This window comes from Eucyclogobius newberryi, unplaced genomic scaffold, assembly GCF_026437365.1.
Source record: "Eucyclogobius newberryi isolate DKJ021-1_F unplaced genomic scaffold, fEucNew1.0.hap1 SCAF_17, whole genome shotgun sequence".
Taxonomy (NCBI): Eukaryota; Metazoa; Chordata; class Actinopteri; order Gobiiformes; family Gobiidae; genus Eucyclogobius; species Eucyclogobius newberryi.
Window position 1 is genome coordinate 29660133 of NW_027315801.1, and position 18037 is coordinate 29678169.

Genomic DNA, 18037 nt, shown 5'->3' on the forward strand with positions numbered 1-18037 from the left:
CCTCTCCTCTGCGTCACCTTTGGAACAGTACATAGTATGTTATTATAAATAGTATATATTGTTTCATTTCTCTTGTGAAATCACTGGGCTGTTTCTGGGAGGAGTTTGTGTCGCGAGTGAAAAAAACCGCTTGTACGTGTTTGAGCTCCGCCTCTGCGCGTTTTCCTACGCGCGCAGATTTCATACCAAAGTCATACATGGCATTCCGCCTTTTCTACTAAACAACACAACTTTTACAAACAAAAGAGAGCGATTTCCGCGCACGCAGCCGCTCCAGAGCCGCGGAGAGGAGCTGCAGCCCGGGCCCAGCGCAGGTGAGCGGCTCCGCAAACTTCTTTGTTGTGCACAAAGTTTCACGCTGCAGCTGCTGCGCTTTGTATGCGCCTGAAGTTTTGGGATTTTTCACATATTTGTCATTTCTCCGCCGCCGCTTTCGCTGAATCACAGTTTCGTGGCTTTTCGCGTGAACATCTCGCCGCTTTTTCTCGCCGCCACACGGTTTTATTGGCTCGGATCAATCGTTTCGAAGTCAAGTTATGAGTTTGTGGAGGTGTTGTGAGCTAGCATGCTAACGGTAGCCGCGCTAGCTCTTCTCCTCCTCAACTTTAAAACATGTCGAGCTGTCGCTAAGAAACCGACTCTCGCTCTAATGTCACTACAATGTCACTCTAATGTCACTCTAATGTCACTCTAAGGTTGTTTTAGTACATTTGGAACGTTGTGCCCGTTCCACGCTCTGCTCCTCACTTCAGTCCTCGCTCTTCTCTGTCTTTTGCCACAGTTGTTGTTGTAACTTTAGGCCCTGCAGTGATCAGAGATGCAGAGAAAGTTGCATGTGCTTAAACCTACACACTTCTAATAATACTAATAATATAATAATAATAATGTGTTTGCGGTGGACAGTGACCGCAGAGGGATGGAAGTGCTGTGAGGAGATCTGGCCTAGTTAATGATAGAGTCCTCAGATTCCCCAGTGGAGCAGAACAGAGCCTGTGATGTCCGTGTTTGCTGAGCTCATGGCTTTATTTAGCCCAGTGCTCTTCTGGCACTGACCTTTTGGCAACTGAGGGCTATATTGAACCCTCCAGAGCTGAGCAGGTCAGTCTGCTGTTTAGAATATATCACACAGACAGAAGGAAGAAGGTTTGTGTTGAGGTGCAACATCAACATGAGCTCTAAATGGTTCTGATGTGCTTAAAGAGTCAGGCTGTTTCATCTGTTATGTGGAAATGGACTCTTAAAATGACCAGGGGGTGATTTAATATTGAACAATCGTGTATTTGAAAGGCAAAGTCATCATACGCCTGTCGTACTCGTATGCAATAATGTCACATTTTACATTATTATTATATTTTACCATTATTATTAGTATGATCTTGTCTTACGCTAGCTGTTTTTATTTTATCTTTATTTTCCCCCCTCCATTCCTTATTAAGAAATGAGATGTTCTGTCTATAAGAGTTTAGTGTATAAGAGTTTAGTGTATAAGAGTTTAGTGTATAAGAGTTTAGTGTATAAGAGTTTAGTGTATAAGAGTTTAGAGTATAAGAGTTTAGTGTATAAGAGTTTAGAGTATAAGAGTTTAGTGTATAAGAGTTTAGTGTATAAGAGTTTAGTGTATAAGAGTTTAGAGTATAAGGGTTTAGTGTATAAGAGTTTAGTGTATAAGAGTTTAGTGTATAAGAGTTTAGTGTATAAGAGTTTAGTGTATAAGAGTTTAGAGTATAAGAGTTTAGTGTATAAGGGTTTAGTGTATAAGAGTTTAGTGTATAAGAGTTTAGTGTATAAGAGTTTAGTGTATAAGAGTTTAGTGTATAAGAGTTTAGTGTATAAGGGTTTAGTGTATAAGGGTTTAGTGTATAAGGGTTTAGTGTATAAGAGTTTAGTGTATAAGAGTTTAGAGTATAAGAGTTTAGTGTATAAGGGTTTAGTGTATAAGAGTTTAGTGTATAAGAGTTTAGTGTATAAGAGTTTAGTGTATAAGAGTTTAGTGTATAAGAGTTTAGTGTATAAGAGTTTAGTGTATAAGAGTTTAGTGTATAAGAGTTTAGTGTATAAGAGTTTAGTGTATAAGGGTTTAGTGTATAAGGGTTTAGTGTATAAGGGTTTAGTGTATAAGGGTTTAGTGTATAAGGGTTTAGTGTATAAGGGTTTAGTGTATAAGGGTTTAGTGTATAAGGGTTTAGTGTATAAGGGTTTAGTGTATAAGGGTTTAGTGTATAAGGGTTTAGTGTATAAGGGTTTAGTGTATAAGGGTTTAGTGTATAAGGGTTTAGTGTATAAGGGTTTAGTGTATAAGGGTTTAGTGTATAAGGGTTTAGTGTATAAGGGTTTAGTGTATAAGGGTTTAGTGTATAAGGGTTTAGTGTATAAGGGTTTAGTGTATAAGAGTTTAGTGTATAAGAGTTTAGTGTATAAGAGTTTAGTGTATAAGGGTTTAGTGTATAAGGGTTGAGTTTATAAGAGTTGAGTTGATAAGAGTTCTTCTATTAAGAGTGTTTTTTAAACTTCCTATAAGTTATCTGTCCTTTTCCTCTGTATCTACCTGTGTTGCAACAATGAAATTTCCCCATGTGTGGACATCTTACCTTATTTACCAATCCTTATTTTTATGAAGGATTAAAGTGACTGCATGTTTCTTGGGATGGGCGAAATGGACAAAAATAATATCTCTTTCTCTTGAATATCCCACCAGAAATGTGGCACAAATATGAACTTTTACCCTTGTTTGAACCTTTTATTACAACATTAGTTTTATTTATTTATCAGCTCTTATTGTATTGTTCAAAACAGAAACGACATTATCTAAATTTCGATATTGCCGACGTGTGAAGTGGAAAGTCGCCCGCTTCATCTTATTGGAAATGGAACTGATGATATTTTTACCAATCGACGAGTGTAGCGATTATTCCATCAGTTAATTGATTAGTAGTTTCGAATGCAAAAGTCACGTGTTAAATATTTGACCAGATGAAGTTGAAGTGAAGCCGTTTGAGGATCCTGGAGGAGCATTTATGAACCACAGAGTGTTTCCATCAAACAAACGGAATGTGCACATTTTCTACGCAATTTTCATGGAATTGCGGCTCGATTTGAGCAGTGAAACGTCTTATCAGCTCGTGGCATGTTTTTGAACCCGTGTATAGACCAGGATCTTTGGTTACTAAATTAGTTAACGTTTATTTCGATCTGATGCAATCAATGGATTCACTTGCTGCTGCAGCCCCAGTTTAAACCATACTTCAGAGCATTCGTCATGGATATTGTTACGTTTCATGCCATACTGTGGAATATTGTAGCTAAGGGAACAGCATTTCCATGGAAACCAGCAGGAGAAGTCTCCTGAAGGAGGTTGTCTTGGCAGATTGCCTCCACATCATCAAAGAGATCATCAGGGTTAGGAATGAGCCGATACTGATAAGAATAATAAACCACACATTATTCTTAAGTTATAGTCAAGTTCACAAATAATAAAGTGTATTTTTCTGGGATATAAAACCATTTCTGGCATGATTGTGTTTTGTTTAAGCCTAATTGGCCTCTTGTTTCTATCTTTACTCTCGAGTCTGTTTAAAAAGACGACTCTGATGCAACGCGGACAAACTGAACGACACTCGACTGGGACAGTGCAGGACAATATCAGACATTTTCAATATTAGTCCAATATCTGTGAAAACTCTGAAAACTTCAGTTTTTTTATTTGTCTTTTCAAAATAAAAAAACTAGTACTTATTACTCAGTACTTATCGTATATCCTGAACATAAACAATACAGATTCTTAGTCATTGCCACAACATTATGTTACTTTGAGAATTACTCAATTGATTGTAGTAAGTAAGAAGTCAAGATTATTAGATGAATCGATAATTGTGATTATTCAGGTCACAAGAACCAAAAAAACAATATTCGAAGCAATTGTTGAGGCAAAATTATTTGCACAGCCCAAAAAGAGACCCTAAATGTAAAGAACTTTTTTTATCTGGCTGTTTTTTTCACATTATACTTGTGTTACATTTAGTAAAGTTGGTCACAAACATGACAAATAATGACATGTTTGACCACGGGAATGAAAGACAATTCAAGATTTCACTGTTTGTTCACTGTCTCAATAATCAGATAATATGATGTTTTTTTCCTCTCACAATAATCGTAACACAACATGTTTGATATTGTCACGTCCCAGTGGTAAGTTACTGTTAGATTTTCTCCTGTAGTTTGTGATTCTTATTTGATTTTGAAGGATTATTTGAGTTCAGCCGCAGACACATGTTCCATATGCTCCCAGAGAGGTGGGCGAGTCGTTTTGAAGATGTACAGATCCGTCTATAAGTGAGAACGTTGCGGTGCAGTATTATTGTGTGCACTTGTGGTCACTTTACAGTTGTTTTCCATCTGTGTGAGGCTGATACTTAAACATGCTCTTTACAGGGACATTTAGCACATTTACTGATGGACCTAATCCCCCCAAAACATTGTAGTATTCTTTTGTCATTATTGGGGATGTCAAGATTTTAATCTTTAGTCTAACCATTACTGTGAGAATAAGCATTGCAATTTTAATGATTATCGGAATTCACAATTATTAACATGACCAAAATGACAACAATTTTCTTCTTGTTTCCTCAACACATTACAGCTCCTCAATGTCTGACCTGCTTTTTGAAGTAAAACTATCTGAATGATTAATTTGACATAAATGGCAAGATATAAAAGCACTTTAAGGAAAGGGTGAGCAGAAAAGACTTGAACTCTTCACATTTATTTTAATTGCACTAAAAATGCTTTATTTGGTATGGAAATGTATTTTTTAAATTAAATTGAATAAAAAATAAAATCTTCTAAAAGTTTATGATTATAATTGTTTAGTCTTTACAATTATATTGTGACCTAAATAATCACGTTCATCAATTAACCTAATAATCTTGACGTCCTTAGTCCTTTCATTCCACTTCTGCTTGTATTAAGAAAGGGAAGATCTGTGACGACTGGTTTCATCCACATTGAACGCACACGATAAAAGAATGAGGAATTTACAGATGATACGACTGCGTATCAGTGCCAACCCAAATTTAAAAAAAGTTGCGGGCACTCCGAGAATAAAGTCATAACATTTCACCATTTAAGTTGTAATTTTATGAGAAAAAAGTTGGTCTTAATATTACAAGATCGAAGCAATAATTTTGCGACATCAAAATTAATTAAAGCCGCAGTAGCGGCGATGATGGCGCTCGCTTCCCGCGCGAACGCCAAAAATACACAATATCTGCAATGCACTTTTTTTCATGGCGTCTTGAGAATATAACCCATGAGTTTCAATGTGAGACAATGTTGAGTTTTTCACACAATGGGTAGGGGGCGCTATAGAGTAAATTTGTTACATGGGTATTAATTATTTCCAATTAGACCATAAAAACACATTAGTGAGTAAAATATGAGCTCCGTAGATCAATTCCATTAGGCATTTTTTTTTCTCTTTAGATGCAAAAAGTGTTGTTTTGAGCTCGATCGGATGAAAAAAAGTATGATTTTGAGGAGGGAAAAAGTCAAACGTGGCCAATAATTTTACAAGCATAAATTCCTAATAATATTATGAGAATAAAGTCAACATTTAAATTTTCAGTGACCGACATCAAATCTTTCCAAAGTGACGCAGAAACGCATTTCACTTTCAGCACCACGGCGGTGGTGCTTTGCTTGGATGAGTTAAAAGTTAAACACATTAAACGGCCACAATGTCCTTCGGGTTAAAGGCCTGCACACAGGTCCTGGACACTAGACAGAACTTAGAGCTGTACCACGGGCCTGGGGCCAGCGCTCCAGACCCTGTACCACGGGCCTGGGGCCAGCGCTCCAGACCCTGTACCACGGGCCTGGGGCCAGCGCTCCAGACCCTGTACCACGGGCCTGGGGCCAGAGCTCCAGACCCTGTACCACGGGCCTGGGGCCAGCGCTCCAGACCCTGTACCACGGGCCTGGGGCTAGCGCTACAGACCCCGTACCACGGGCCTGGGGCCAGCGCTCCAGACCCTGTACCACGGGCCTGGGGCCAGAGCTCCAGACCCTGTACCACGGGCCTGGGGCCAGCGCTCCAGACCCTGTACCACGGGCTTGGGGCCAGCGCTGCAGACCCTGTACCATGGGCCTGGGGCCAGAGCTCCAGACCCTGTACCACGGGCCTGGGGCCAGCGCTCCAGACCCTGTACCACGGGCCTGGGGCCAGCGCTCCAGACCCTGTACCACGGGCCTGGGGCCAGAGCTCCAGACCCTGTACCACGGGCCTGGGGCCAGCGCTCCAGACCCTGTACCACGGGCCTGGGGCTAGCGCTACAGACCCCGTACCACGGGCCTGGGGCCAGCACTCCAGACCCTGTACCACGGGCTTGGGGCCAGCGCTGCAGACCCTGTACCATGGGCCTGGGGCCAGAGCTCCAGACCCTGTACCACGGGCCTGGGGCCAGAGCTCCAGACCCTGTACCACGGGCCTGGGGCCAGCGCTCCAGACCCTGTACCCTGTACCACGGGCCTGGGGCTAGCGCTACAGACCACGGGCCTGGGGCCAGCACTCCAGACCCTGTACCACGGGCTTGGGGCCAGCGCTGCAGACCCTGTACCATGGGCCTGGGGCCAGCGCTACAGACCCTGTACCACGGGCCTGGGGCCAGCGCTACAGACCCTTAACCTCCAGAATTCGGGATCAGGGACTGAGCCCATAAACTGTGCATTGGACTAACTTCTGAACATTTGGAGACAAATGGTGCACAGTACAAGGATGCTTTTAGTCCTTTTGTGGAACTTCATTTGTGTTCAGTTTTTGGCAAATTTAAGCTGCCTCAAAGTTGGGATGTGTTAAACATCTTGTTAAATGATTACTTTTGAAGTCGAAATATTATGACTTTATTCTTGTAGTAAAAAAAAAATTGGGGTTGGTTTATATTCCTCCATAATACTCTCGTTCTTGGAGCCACCGTCTTTGTTGACCATGGCTGCTGTCTTCCATAAATTTACACGCCGTGCATGTTTAGCCATTCTGCATCCTGGGTCTTTAACCTTAAATACCAGTATGCTATTAATATCCGCAGTGGTCTTGGAGGCTATAAACACATTCAGATAAATGTGATCTCGCACTTTGTGGACCCTGGAGACATGTGTATTCACCGAAATCTGTCACAGTTCCTGGCAGCTGGCGGGTTAATCCTGGACCTGCCGATCCATCACTACCTGTCAGGAACAGCACAAGTCAAAGCACACTTTAGCAGTTTGTTTTCACTCAGAGGAATTGTGCTTTTTTTCAACCATTTGAATAAGTAGCATACATATGTGACTAAAGAGTCTTAATATTATTTTTTATTATACAATAGAAAAAGTGTTTTCTGGGATTATTGTCACGATACTAAAATTTCAAACTCGATGTTGATACTAAGGAATAGGGTTGATATTCGACACAGATTTCTAGACCACAATGACAATGAAAACACTAGGATCATTCTAAAACTGCTCTTGGGTTAATATATAACTTGAATATCAAATGCACGTTATGTAGACCACTAATCAAAACCTTTCAACGCTGAATTACTCACAATATAATACTAAAATGACCACCACGTTCCTGTTTGCAGGGGTGTTTTGAGTAGAGCCGTCATCATTGCGTCGGAGTGGAGTTGCCGTAGCAGCCCTGATGGGGCACAGGAGGACAGTCCCAATGGAGAGGGGCTGGGGGACGGGGCGGACCGCGGCTTGGACGGGGACCCGGAGGGAGTGTGGAGTCCCGACATCGAGCAGAGCTTTCAGGAGGCTCTGGCCATTTACCCTCCCTGTGGTCGCAGGAAGATCATCCTGTCGGACGAGGGCAAGATGTATGGTAAGAAACAAGACCAAGACGTTATGATGTTATTTACTTCAAAACACACAAACTGAATGACAACTGGGTTACTCTGAATGAAAACAGGTTGAAACCACCACAGCTCGAATAAATATTTTATATTACCGTATTTTCCGGACTATAAGTTGCACCTTTTTTCATAGTTTTGGCCGGGGTGCGACTTATACTTATATTTATACTTGTATACTTATACTCCGGAGTGACTTATATGTGATATTATGTGTTATTTTCACACTTGCAACCGCACTTCATACTCCTGTGCAACTTATATATGTTTTTTTTTTCTTCTCTATTATGCATTTTTTGGATTATACTTCGGAAAATACGGTAAAGGCATGTAAACTGTCTCCCAAAGGACTATTTTAAAAGTCTTTCTCCAATGTGCTACTACAGTATGAAAAAACGCACACATTTTCTCCCCACACCATGGGTTATGCACACCTTTTTTAGAGGTGGGAAAAAACATCATTTTGGTGCTGCAAACGTATAGTCTTGGTCTTGGATATACAATTATATTACTTTTCCCTTGATTTATGTGATTTACCTCTGTCAGATTTAATAAGGAACACAATAGATTTATTGCATATGCACATTGTACTTGCACATATGTGTGCTTTCACAGCTAATGGAGAGCAACATAAACACAAACATAGTCTGATTTACACATGTATTGATAATTTACCCGATGATGGTCCTCAAATCTTCATTTTGACACTTCTTTGCATGTTGTACTTTCCATCATGGGCGTTTCACTGCAACTGTGTGGACCTCATGTAGAAGAAAGGAAAAACAATGTTTTTTGTGGAATTTGAGGAAGTGGGTCTATACTCAAAATATTTATATACCAATATATTGTTATGCACTTAACTTATGTACAAGTATTGATACAGAGAGTGGAAAGTGCGGAAAGTACGGTAGTCTAATACAAATTTGAACACTTAGTGTTTCCATTTGTAATGGCGGGTATTTAATGTAATACTGCGTTAATAACTAATGGGTATATTCCATATAAGATAAATGTATTTAAATTAGGTTTGACCAGACATCCCTATTTACCCGGGACAGTCCCAGTTTTGAACCCTGTGTCCCATGTCCCAGCAGATGTGTCCAAAACCATTGATTTGTCCCAGCTTTAACAGTTTTTGACTACTTTGAGACTCGTCAACGATACAGTTGTTTCTTTAGCCAAACTAGAGAAAATCTGGCTTTAGAATAACCAAAACGCAAATGAATACACTCAGTTCCACTGATGAAAGTCTCTTATATTCTGACTCACAAGTGAGCCGAGTATATAAACATGAAATGAATTAATAGTTTTTTATCCTAACCCGGGTGCTTTACAGTTTTTAAATCTGATCATGCTAATTTAAGTATCATTCCTCTTCAGAAATCAGTGTCAATAGATATGACAAATCTTTGCTTATACATTTCTACATTTCTCCACGGGCCTGTTTCTGTCTCTCTGATTGGTCAAAGAGTTGTCGTCCTCTCTTATTCTAGAACTTAACCTGGCCTGGAGCCGGTTATGAGATTCATAGAGCTGGTAGTACACACCAGGTAGTGGTGTAGTGTGTATACAGTACTGTGATTTTTACAGTTCTGCACTGGTCTTCCGCCTCTCTTCTTCTCATCTGTCTTCTTTTATCACAGATGGTCCGAATGAGACAGAAAAGGGCCCGTCTGTTGAACAAAACAGACGGCATAATTAATATATGATCTCAATGTGCTTAAAGTCATTTTCACCATAGATCAAGACCAAGCTTTAACTTTATTGTGAGCTCATTGTTTCTTGGTGATGTGTGTGTCAGTTTTCTTTAGTTTTATGCAGTGCCACTCTTTAAGGAACGCGAGATCTGTCCTTTCCCCGTGGCGCTGTGTGATCTGAGGCTGCCTCTGTTCTCGGGCTCTGGAGCGTTCAAGTTGAATCCTGGCCGGTTCCTCTGCTTCAGCCAACGGTCCAGCTGGAGATTTCGGATGCTTAAACAAGCTTATTGTCAATGTCAACTGAGAGGGAGAATACGCGAAATACGCGGGTGTAAACCATTTTTCCGATGAGGGCTGAACTTGTTTTTCTTTGTTGGTCAGTTTAACTTTGTGGCTCACGCGTCGGCTGCGTTGACTCATCTAGTTTCATTCATTCACTCACATCATGAGGCCGTCAAATAAACATAATTTTGTAGCTTGTATTAAAACTGAAAAAAGAGGGTTACACCTCAAATGAGACAAGTAACAACAGGGAAAGAAGGAGTGATGTAAAGTTTGTGCTGGTCTCGACACAAAAGTACCATGGGGTCCTGACTGTTTGGCATCAGTGATCAGTTTGTGGCAGGTACTTAAATCCAGGCGCACCTCTAGTGGGTACACGGCGTACCTGCGTGTGATGTATATTACACCTCTGGCCTCTGAAGCTACCCAGTTGGTTTTCATTGTGTTACCTCTGATAGATCAGCAGTAATGATTACTACTGACTGTAGTGAATAGTTCAGTTTTTTAAATCTATTAATACTCTATTAAGCTTTAGGATTTAGTATTAGTAACATGAACACTTCCTTATGATGTTTCAGGCCTTGCAGCCTAAAGTAGGACAGTTGAAATGGAGCGGGCGTCTCAGTGGGGTCTGTGTTATATGTCACTACCATGAGCTCACCCAGTGTGTACTTTCAGGCATATATTCTCAAATTAGAATAACCATCAGACGGATAAGCTCAGGGTGACAGACGAACAAAGACAGCCTGTGTGCCCTCCATGATCTACTGTACCAATATGTCTCCAAGTATTTTTAGATTTTAGAAGGGAGTGCCTTGTAATTGTACTGTAGTCGAGCCGATCCACAATTAAGAGTGCAACATAAACTCAGCATGTATGGATTCTGCCTCTAGAAGAGTTTGTTGGACTAAAGACCATAAACGATGTTTGCTGGTGTAATTTATAATTGTAAAATATACAACCAGTACTAAAAATGTATAACTTTACATATATATTGCCTTACTTTATGAACAAAAGTGTAAAAAGTAGTAGTAGAAGTCCTCGAGTGTATTGGGCTGAAAGTCGGCGAAATAACTTCTTGGTCGACTAAAGACGTGCCATATGCATCGATTAATTAGTTTAAAAAGTGTCTCATTGATCAGACCAAGTGCCGGTACATGATCCAAACAACACTCTCAAGCTCAGGATCTCATGCAGAAATAACTTTGTACAAAAAGGAACAATTAAACGGGGTGTTCAGAATGAACTCCCAGTACAATAATGATTTGACTAATAAACATTTTGTTGGACAAAGACATCATTGACTGATATTATTTTGGGTATAGTTCTTCCTCCTGACACTGACATGTAAACACTTAACATGTAATAGCTGCTTGTGGGCGGCAGGGTATATGGTCCTGTTATGGGAATGGGTGTTTTTTTTCTGAGTCAGCTGACTCTGGAGTTACAGGAAGACAGAATTCCCAAAAATTCAAAGAGCTGCGCTGACTCACCCTTTTATGGCTCACAGCCGCATCACATGGATTTCCTGCATTTAACAAAGAAGAGGGCTGAATGAAACAAAAGAGCCGATAAGAGGGACTTATTTTTCATGCTTTAACCCAGCGGTGTCCAAACATTTCAGAGTGAACGTATATGGAGCAGGGTCATGGATTAGTACTTAAAAAATGAAGTGAATAATTCAAAATGTTGTACTTGTCGCTGTTTTGATGAGCCACCACACAATAATAAAGCTCGGAACATAACTTGTTTTGGTATTTTCAATTTAAAAGTGCCACTTTTGTTTATTTGGCCCAATTTAAACTGAAGCCTGAGGGCCAGCAAAAAAAAAGTCTTAAGGGCCAAATTTGGCACTCGCACCACAGTTTGGACACTTCTGCTGTAACCTGCAAATGCCAAAGAAGTGAGCTGCGAGTTTTTCTCTTCTTCGAAACTTTCTTGGCTCTTCGCTCGTCCAGTGTGGGAGGGATCTGTGGGAGGGATCTGTGGGAGGGATCTGTGGGAGGGATCTGTGGGTGGGATCTGTGGGTGGGATCTGTGGGTGGGATCTGTGGGAGGGATCTGTGGGTGGGATCTGTGGGTGGGATCTGTGGGTGGGATCTGTGGGAGGGATCTGTGGGAGGGATCTGTGGGAGGGATCTGTGGGTGGGATCTGTGGGAGGGATCTGTGGGTGGCTGCGCACAAGGAGAGGACAACAGTTTGGTCCTCATGGCAACCACAGTTTTGGTTTGCCTTTTCTGTTTTCCCACAACTTCCTTTTGATACGAGGACAAATTATATTCATAACTTGCCTTTGCATTTATAATGTGTCTAATCTACAAAATGTGTTATAGTGCCAATAGTGTAGGCATGAGGTTAGTCCTGACACTAATTGCGTCAGAATTATGTAACTGCTTGTAGTCAAAAGGTTTTATTCAAACTCGAAAACAAAGTACTACTTTCAGGGAGAAAAACAAAACTGTATTTCTCTGCAAACTCTATAGTATATTTCTATTCTGCAGCTTCTTCAAAGCAAAAATAATAGATTCTCCAACCTTTTTTTTTATGTTGCATATATGTGACATCTTCACCTCTCGGTTGAGGCTGTTTTTCACCCTACTGCGGTCGTGACTGTGTGTCTAAAGAGTACCTTTTTCATAAGTTCTAATATTTGTCTTAACTTTTTCACTTGTTCTTCATCGCAGGACGCAATGAGCTGATAGCTCGGTATATCAAGCTACGGACAGGAAAGACACGCACACGCAAACAGGTAGGCACGCTTTTTACTCTTCAGATTGTCCTGGTTTATAATGACACAACAAGCTCCCACGTAACCGCTCTTTTAAACATGAACTACTTTGAGATGTGGTCAAAGGTCAATCTGCAACAGGCTCTTAATTCTAACAGCTTCTATGACCAAGAATCCTCTTACCATTTTGTCTCACTCGGACCATGAAAAGATGGACAAATAAGAGGAGTCGGATGAAAGGTTTTGAGTTTAAAACGGCATTGAAAACACCTGAAGATTGGCGGATAGTCTCAGGGTCCGGTCACAATCACCCACTCTTAGTAAATGATGTGTATTACATTGAGTTGCAAATCCCAGGAGGGTTATCTAGTGTTAATAATAGTTATTTTGTACTTTGTTTAACCCTGTGTATTCTGTGATCTACCTGGTCAAATAGGTGTCTAGTCACATTCAGGTTCTGGCGCGTAAGAGAGTTCGAGAATACCAGACCAGCATCAAGGTGGGTGCTCACTCCGTCCACTGCTTCTGTAGTCACCTCTCCTTTCTTTTTCTTCTCTTCTCCCTGTCCTCTCCTCGCTCGTGTTGATCTTCAGGTTTCTAGTCACCTGCAAGTCTTGGCCAAGAGAAAGTCTCGTGAAATTCAGTCCAAGCTCAAGGTACTTGTTTAGGTCGTATCGGCCCCTGAGCTGCCGGTGGAACAGAATTATAGATGCTCTTGACAAAGCTTGTGACACGTGTGGCTTTTTGTTTGGGTGCTCCACAACAGGGGTTCCCAAAATCCTCAGGCCGGGACCTTCAAAATAAATGTGCGACTGATTGAAATTGCGATTGTCTGAGATTTCAAGTTGCATAATATTTAAACCCAAGTTTAGTTTGGGTTTATTTGAGTGGCTTGTTGTGTTATTTGACCTAGTTTCACTCAAATATAAAAGTGTCTAATCAAAAAAATGTATATATTAAAATGGCATCTCGTGGCCCTCAGCTCAAGCCTCCCGACCCCCACTTTGGGAACCCCACTGATCTACAAGACCGCATAATAAATATTATGACGTATAATGCCTGTGTGTTAGATATTTTGAATCATTTGCCTTGTTTGTTTTTAGCCTCTATTTAAGTTTTTTTTTTTTTTTTGAACAATTGGAGCCCTGGCGTAGTATTAATGCATGGCTATAATTTAAGTTGTGTAAGATTAGAACTAATTTGCATGGAGATATCATAAATATTTACACATTTTTGTTTTGTGCAAACCAAAACCTCATTCTCAATCTTTAAATGTACCTTCATCTTCTTTTATCTGTCTTCTAATGTTATTATTTGCAAAACGTTTGATGTATCATGTAAAAAAATACATATATTTGCATTCATTGTAGCCCTGTCAAATGAAACATTTTATAAGCTATGTCTCTATTTTAACATAAGTTTTAATCATAGCTGCTTTGTGTCGTCACTTACATTGTAGGTTTTAGCACTTCAGATTGTACTTGTAGTAATTGAATAAATCTGTCTCCTTTGCTGTAGGCTATGAACTTGGTAAGTTTTGGTTCTCTGCAGTTTTTGCTTTAGGCTTTGTGTTTGGCCTCATACTGCTGCTAGTCCCACTGAAGTCGGCCTGCCTGAGCTCTGCTCACCACACTTGACTTTGAGTTGCTTAGTTGAAATAAGGTGATGGCTCTGGTTAGATGTATAGTTTTCTAGCTTGGTGCATCCCTGCTTTGGCATTCCCTTTACATCTGCTTTGCCCCTGTTTTACTCTTGTAGTTAATAAATCTGTAAATTGGCTGGCTTTTGGCAAATGAACTTCTATCTGATTGTATAGGACTATATTGCTGAACGGTGTTATATTGTGTTACTTTTCTCTTGTTTCTTCACACAGGACCAGGCCTCCAAAGACAAGGCACTGCAGACAGTAGCCAACCTGTCATCCGCTCAAATAGTTTCTGCTAGTGTCATGAAACCCCAGACTCCTTTCTCTCCACCAGTCAGAGTGAGGCACACTCAAAATGTCTATTTGGACATCATATTTAAGCATCTTTACTGATTTGTCTGTCCTTTTTTCAGTTTTGGCCCAGCCCAATGCCAGGACAGGCTGGACACTCTCAGGAGTGAGTACCTGAAACACATATATTAGTCTGACATGACATGTACGCATCAAACTCGTATTCATAATGTTATGCTTATTCAGTATGTTCTGTTACGTGTGTATGTAACTATAAACTGAGAACTCTTTTCATGCTGGTTTCTTCACTTGCAGTATTAAGCCTTTTGCACAGCCCCCGTACACAACACTAGCAGCTCCTGTCCCAACACCCATCAGTAAGTGTGAGTGTACAAAGCTCTCCTGTGAGTCATTCTGTTATTGCGACATTGGACAAGTTTGACTGTCCTTAATGTGTTGCAGGTTATGAGCCCCTGCCCCCTCGACCTGCAGTCCCTGTTTGGCAAGATCGCACCATCGCTTCGGCAAAGCTAAGGCTACTCGAGTACTCGGCGTTTATGGAGACCCAGAGAGAGAGGGAGACGGTTAGATAAACTAATCCACACAATTATGTAAAGTCCAAGTTTTGCTTCATCTTCAAAATATTGTTTTTGTAGTTCAAACATCTGTTTGTGCACATTGGCCCTTCAAACCCTGGCTACAATGACCCAGTGTTGGAGTCCATAGATATAAGACAGATCTACGACAAGTTTTCTGAAAAAAAGGGAGGACTGAAGGAACTCTATGAAAAAGGGCCTCACAATGCCTTTTTCCTGGTCAAGTTTTGGGTACATTTCTTAACCTTTGCACTTTGTCTATAAAACACATGTCTGAGTTGAACTAATGTGGTCTTTTGGTCATTTAGGCCGACCTGAGCAGTGATATCGAGGAGGGCTCCAGTGTGTTCTATGGTGTAAGCAGTCAGTACAGCGGCACAGAAAACATCAGCATCAGTGTTTCAACTAAAGTCTGTTCCTTTGGAAAACAAGTGGTTGAAAAAGTAGAGGTGAAAATTACTTTTGTGCACATTATGTGTTTCAGATCATTTAATATTCTGTTGGAGCTAATCTAAATCTTTTCAGACTGAATATGCTCGTCTAGAAGGTGGGAAATATACATTTCGTATTCATCGCTCACCTATGTGTGAATATATGATCAACTTCATCCACAAACTGAAACACCTACCAGAGAAATACATGATGAACAGTGTACTCGAGAACTTTACCATCTTGCAGGTACGTTTCCCTCTTGAATGCTGTATTTGTTGGAATTAAATGCCCTGTTGTTAATCTGACTAAAATGATATTTATTTTTCAGGTTGTGTCAAATAGAGAGACCCAGGAGACTTTGCTGTGCATTGCCTTTGTGTTTGAAGTGTCCACTAGTGAACACGGAGCACAGTATCACGTGTATCGATTAGTTAACGATTAGCACAATATGTGCATGTCAAGACTTTACAGACTTTTGGACACTCATAGCAGCACTACTTGGATCCTATGTTTTAACTGACCAACAGTCACTCTGTAATCATGCCTGCCATTTGTCTAAGACACTACATTCCTATTGGATCAAACAAGTCTACACGTAACGCATGGCAATAATTCATTTTTAAGAGTGATAATTTGGGTAAGTTATTTATTGTAGTCTATTTCATCCTCTCATATCTGCCATTTTCAAGGTTGTATTGTATTATCTTGGTGTTATTTACAATTTATAGTTTAGTTGAGAGTTACACAGGGACAACACCTATTTTTATCACTTGTTTTTATCACAACAACTTTTACCGTGTCTTATTTCATAACAATCTCAATTATTCAGTTGTACTCATGCTTTTAAATTGTCGGCGTGATTACTGTGAGAGTTTGACTACAGGATGCCGAACAGCCTTTCAGTGTTTTCTGCATCCCATGACATTATTTTGATGTTTTGTTGTACATTTTAAGCTTAATTCAAATATCACTACTTCTTATTAATAATATAACCAAGTATGTGCCTCGGTGAAATGCACTACAACCCGAACTGTGTATCGCAATGGGTCATATTTTATATAGCGTAAAGTTTTTGTGCCAAATTGGCCCATACAAACACCTTTTAGATCGCCTGTATCCACCGGACTTGACTAAAGGCCTTTTATTGTACCACATGGTTATTTTAATTGTATGCAAAAGTGTAGTTTTGAGGTAAAGGGTGTGCACACTTTACAAATCAATGAAAGCATAAATATTGTTTTGTTTGTTGGTTCTGCCAGTCTGGGGTGTTATTACTATGTGTTTAAACGTTGTAAGGTACAGATGAGATTATCCACACTGCTCTAGAGTGTGCGTAACATCCATCTGATCTATTTGTGTCATGTTTTTTGTATATGGATGGTACATATTATGCCTTTATCCCTCTCTCATCCACTCCTGCTGTGACTGTTAAAATGACAACCAGCATTGTTTCTCTGTGGTCGACCAAAGTTATACATGTTTACTGTTACTGGTGTGTTTTAATGTTGGCCGTGCCGGTTAAATCCTTTTGGTCCTGACTTCTCAGCGAAAATACATTGTGCCTTTGCTGAACTAATAAAATTTCTGTTTGCAGAAATCATTCGTTTGCCAAGCCTCAATCATAATTCTTGATAAGAGTGACTGAGCCAGGCGCCACCGTGTGTTGGAGTGTGGTACAGCAGGCTGCAACTGCACGCTCACATATGGTCACCAGATGGCGCCATTTAGCTGTTAAAAGAATGTCTAGTTAAAGGGATTGTTCAGTGAGGAAAACTTGGATCTGCATCTATAGTGGGAGATTGTCCATGTAGAGTAGTATTATGAGGTATCATATAGAGTAGTATTATGAGGTACTGTATCTTAATTTAATTGGTTTGAGAACTTAATGTCTCTTGCTGCATCTATAGCCTAAGTTCAAGCACTTAATTCACAGGACTAATGATGTTAATAGGCATAGAACAGACTTGACTCATAAAATGACACTACTGTGAAAGTTACTTGACGTAAATTAGCCTTTAACTAGTTAAAAGAATGTTTCCTCATGGTGTACTATAGGCCTTGTCCTGTTTTCACCTGACCCCGCCCACATCCCTGTTGCAAATATTGAACAGGAAGTGTATGGTCCTGCAAGGATTTATTAAATAGTTCTTTTCCTAAGCCGTTTTGAATAAATAAATAAATAAATTAATAAATATTCCTTTTAACATGGAGAACAATGTAAGACGATGACCTGCTTATGTTGTAGTACCTAATGTGTCGCATTAACACACATAAAGGCGTAACTTTTCTGATTGAATCACCTGCTTGCAAGTCATAACCCAACAGTATAACATTAAACTTACCCATCTTGTTTTGCCTCTCTCACTTTACAGTATAGTATTGCTCAAAATATCAAAAGCATTAGTGTAAGCGCCTCTCCACAGATCTGACATTGACCTTGGTTTGATCCATGGAGCCAGATCTGTATAATGCCATACCA

At 40.3% G+C, this 18037-nt stretch overlaps 1 protein-coding gene across 2 annotated transcripts; it reads left to right on the forward strand.

The window, feature by feature from the left end:
• Positions 1-307: 307 nt before the first annotated feature.
• Positions 308-17158, forward strand: tead3a (TEA domain family member 3 a). Of its 2 annotated transcripts, XM_072449855.1 has the most exons (12): positions 308-314; positions 7617-7858; positions 12551-12615; positions 13031-13093; positions 14468-14578; positions 14653-14696; positions 14846-14913; positions 14993-15114; positions 15187-15357; positions 15435-15575; positions 15652-15804; positions 15887-17158. In XM_072449855.1, exons 2-12 carry the CDS (start codon positions 7852-7854, stop codon positions 15998-16000), a joined length of 1059 nt encoding a protein of 352 aa, XP_072305956.1. In that variant the 5' UTR covers positions 308-314; positions 7617-7851; the 3' UTR covers positions 16001-17158. The 2 variants fall into 2 exon arrangements, with proteins under 2 accessions (XP_072305956.1, XP_072305957.1); XM_072449856.1 differs by lacking the exons at positions 308-314; positions 13031-13093 and adding an exon at positions 13188-13262 and having other exon boundaries at positions 7750-7858.
• Positions 17159-18037: the final 879 nt, after the last annotated feature.

Coding starts and splice junctions, on each gene's coding strand:
- tead3a (XM_072449855.1), top strand. Junction 12,616..13,030: donor AGACACGCACACGCAAACAG/GTAGGCACGCTT, acceptor CTGGTCAAATAG/GTGTCTAGTCACATTCAGGT. Junction 15,576..15,651: donor AAGTGGTTGAAAAAGTAGAG/GTGAAAATTACT, acceptor AAATCTTTTCAG/ACTGAATATGCTCGTCTAGA.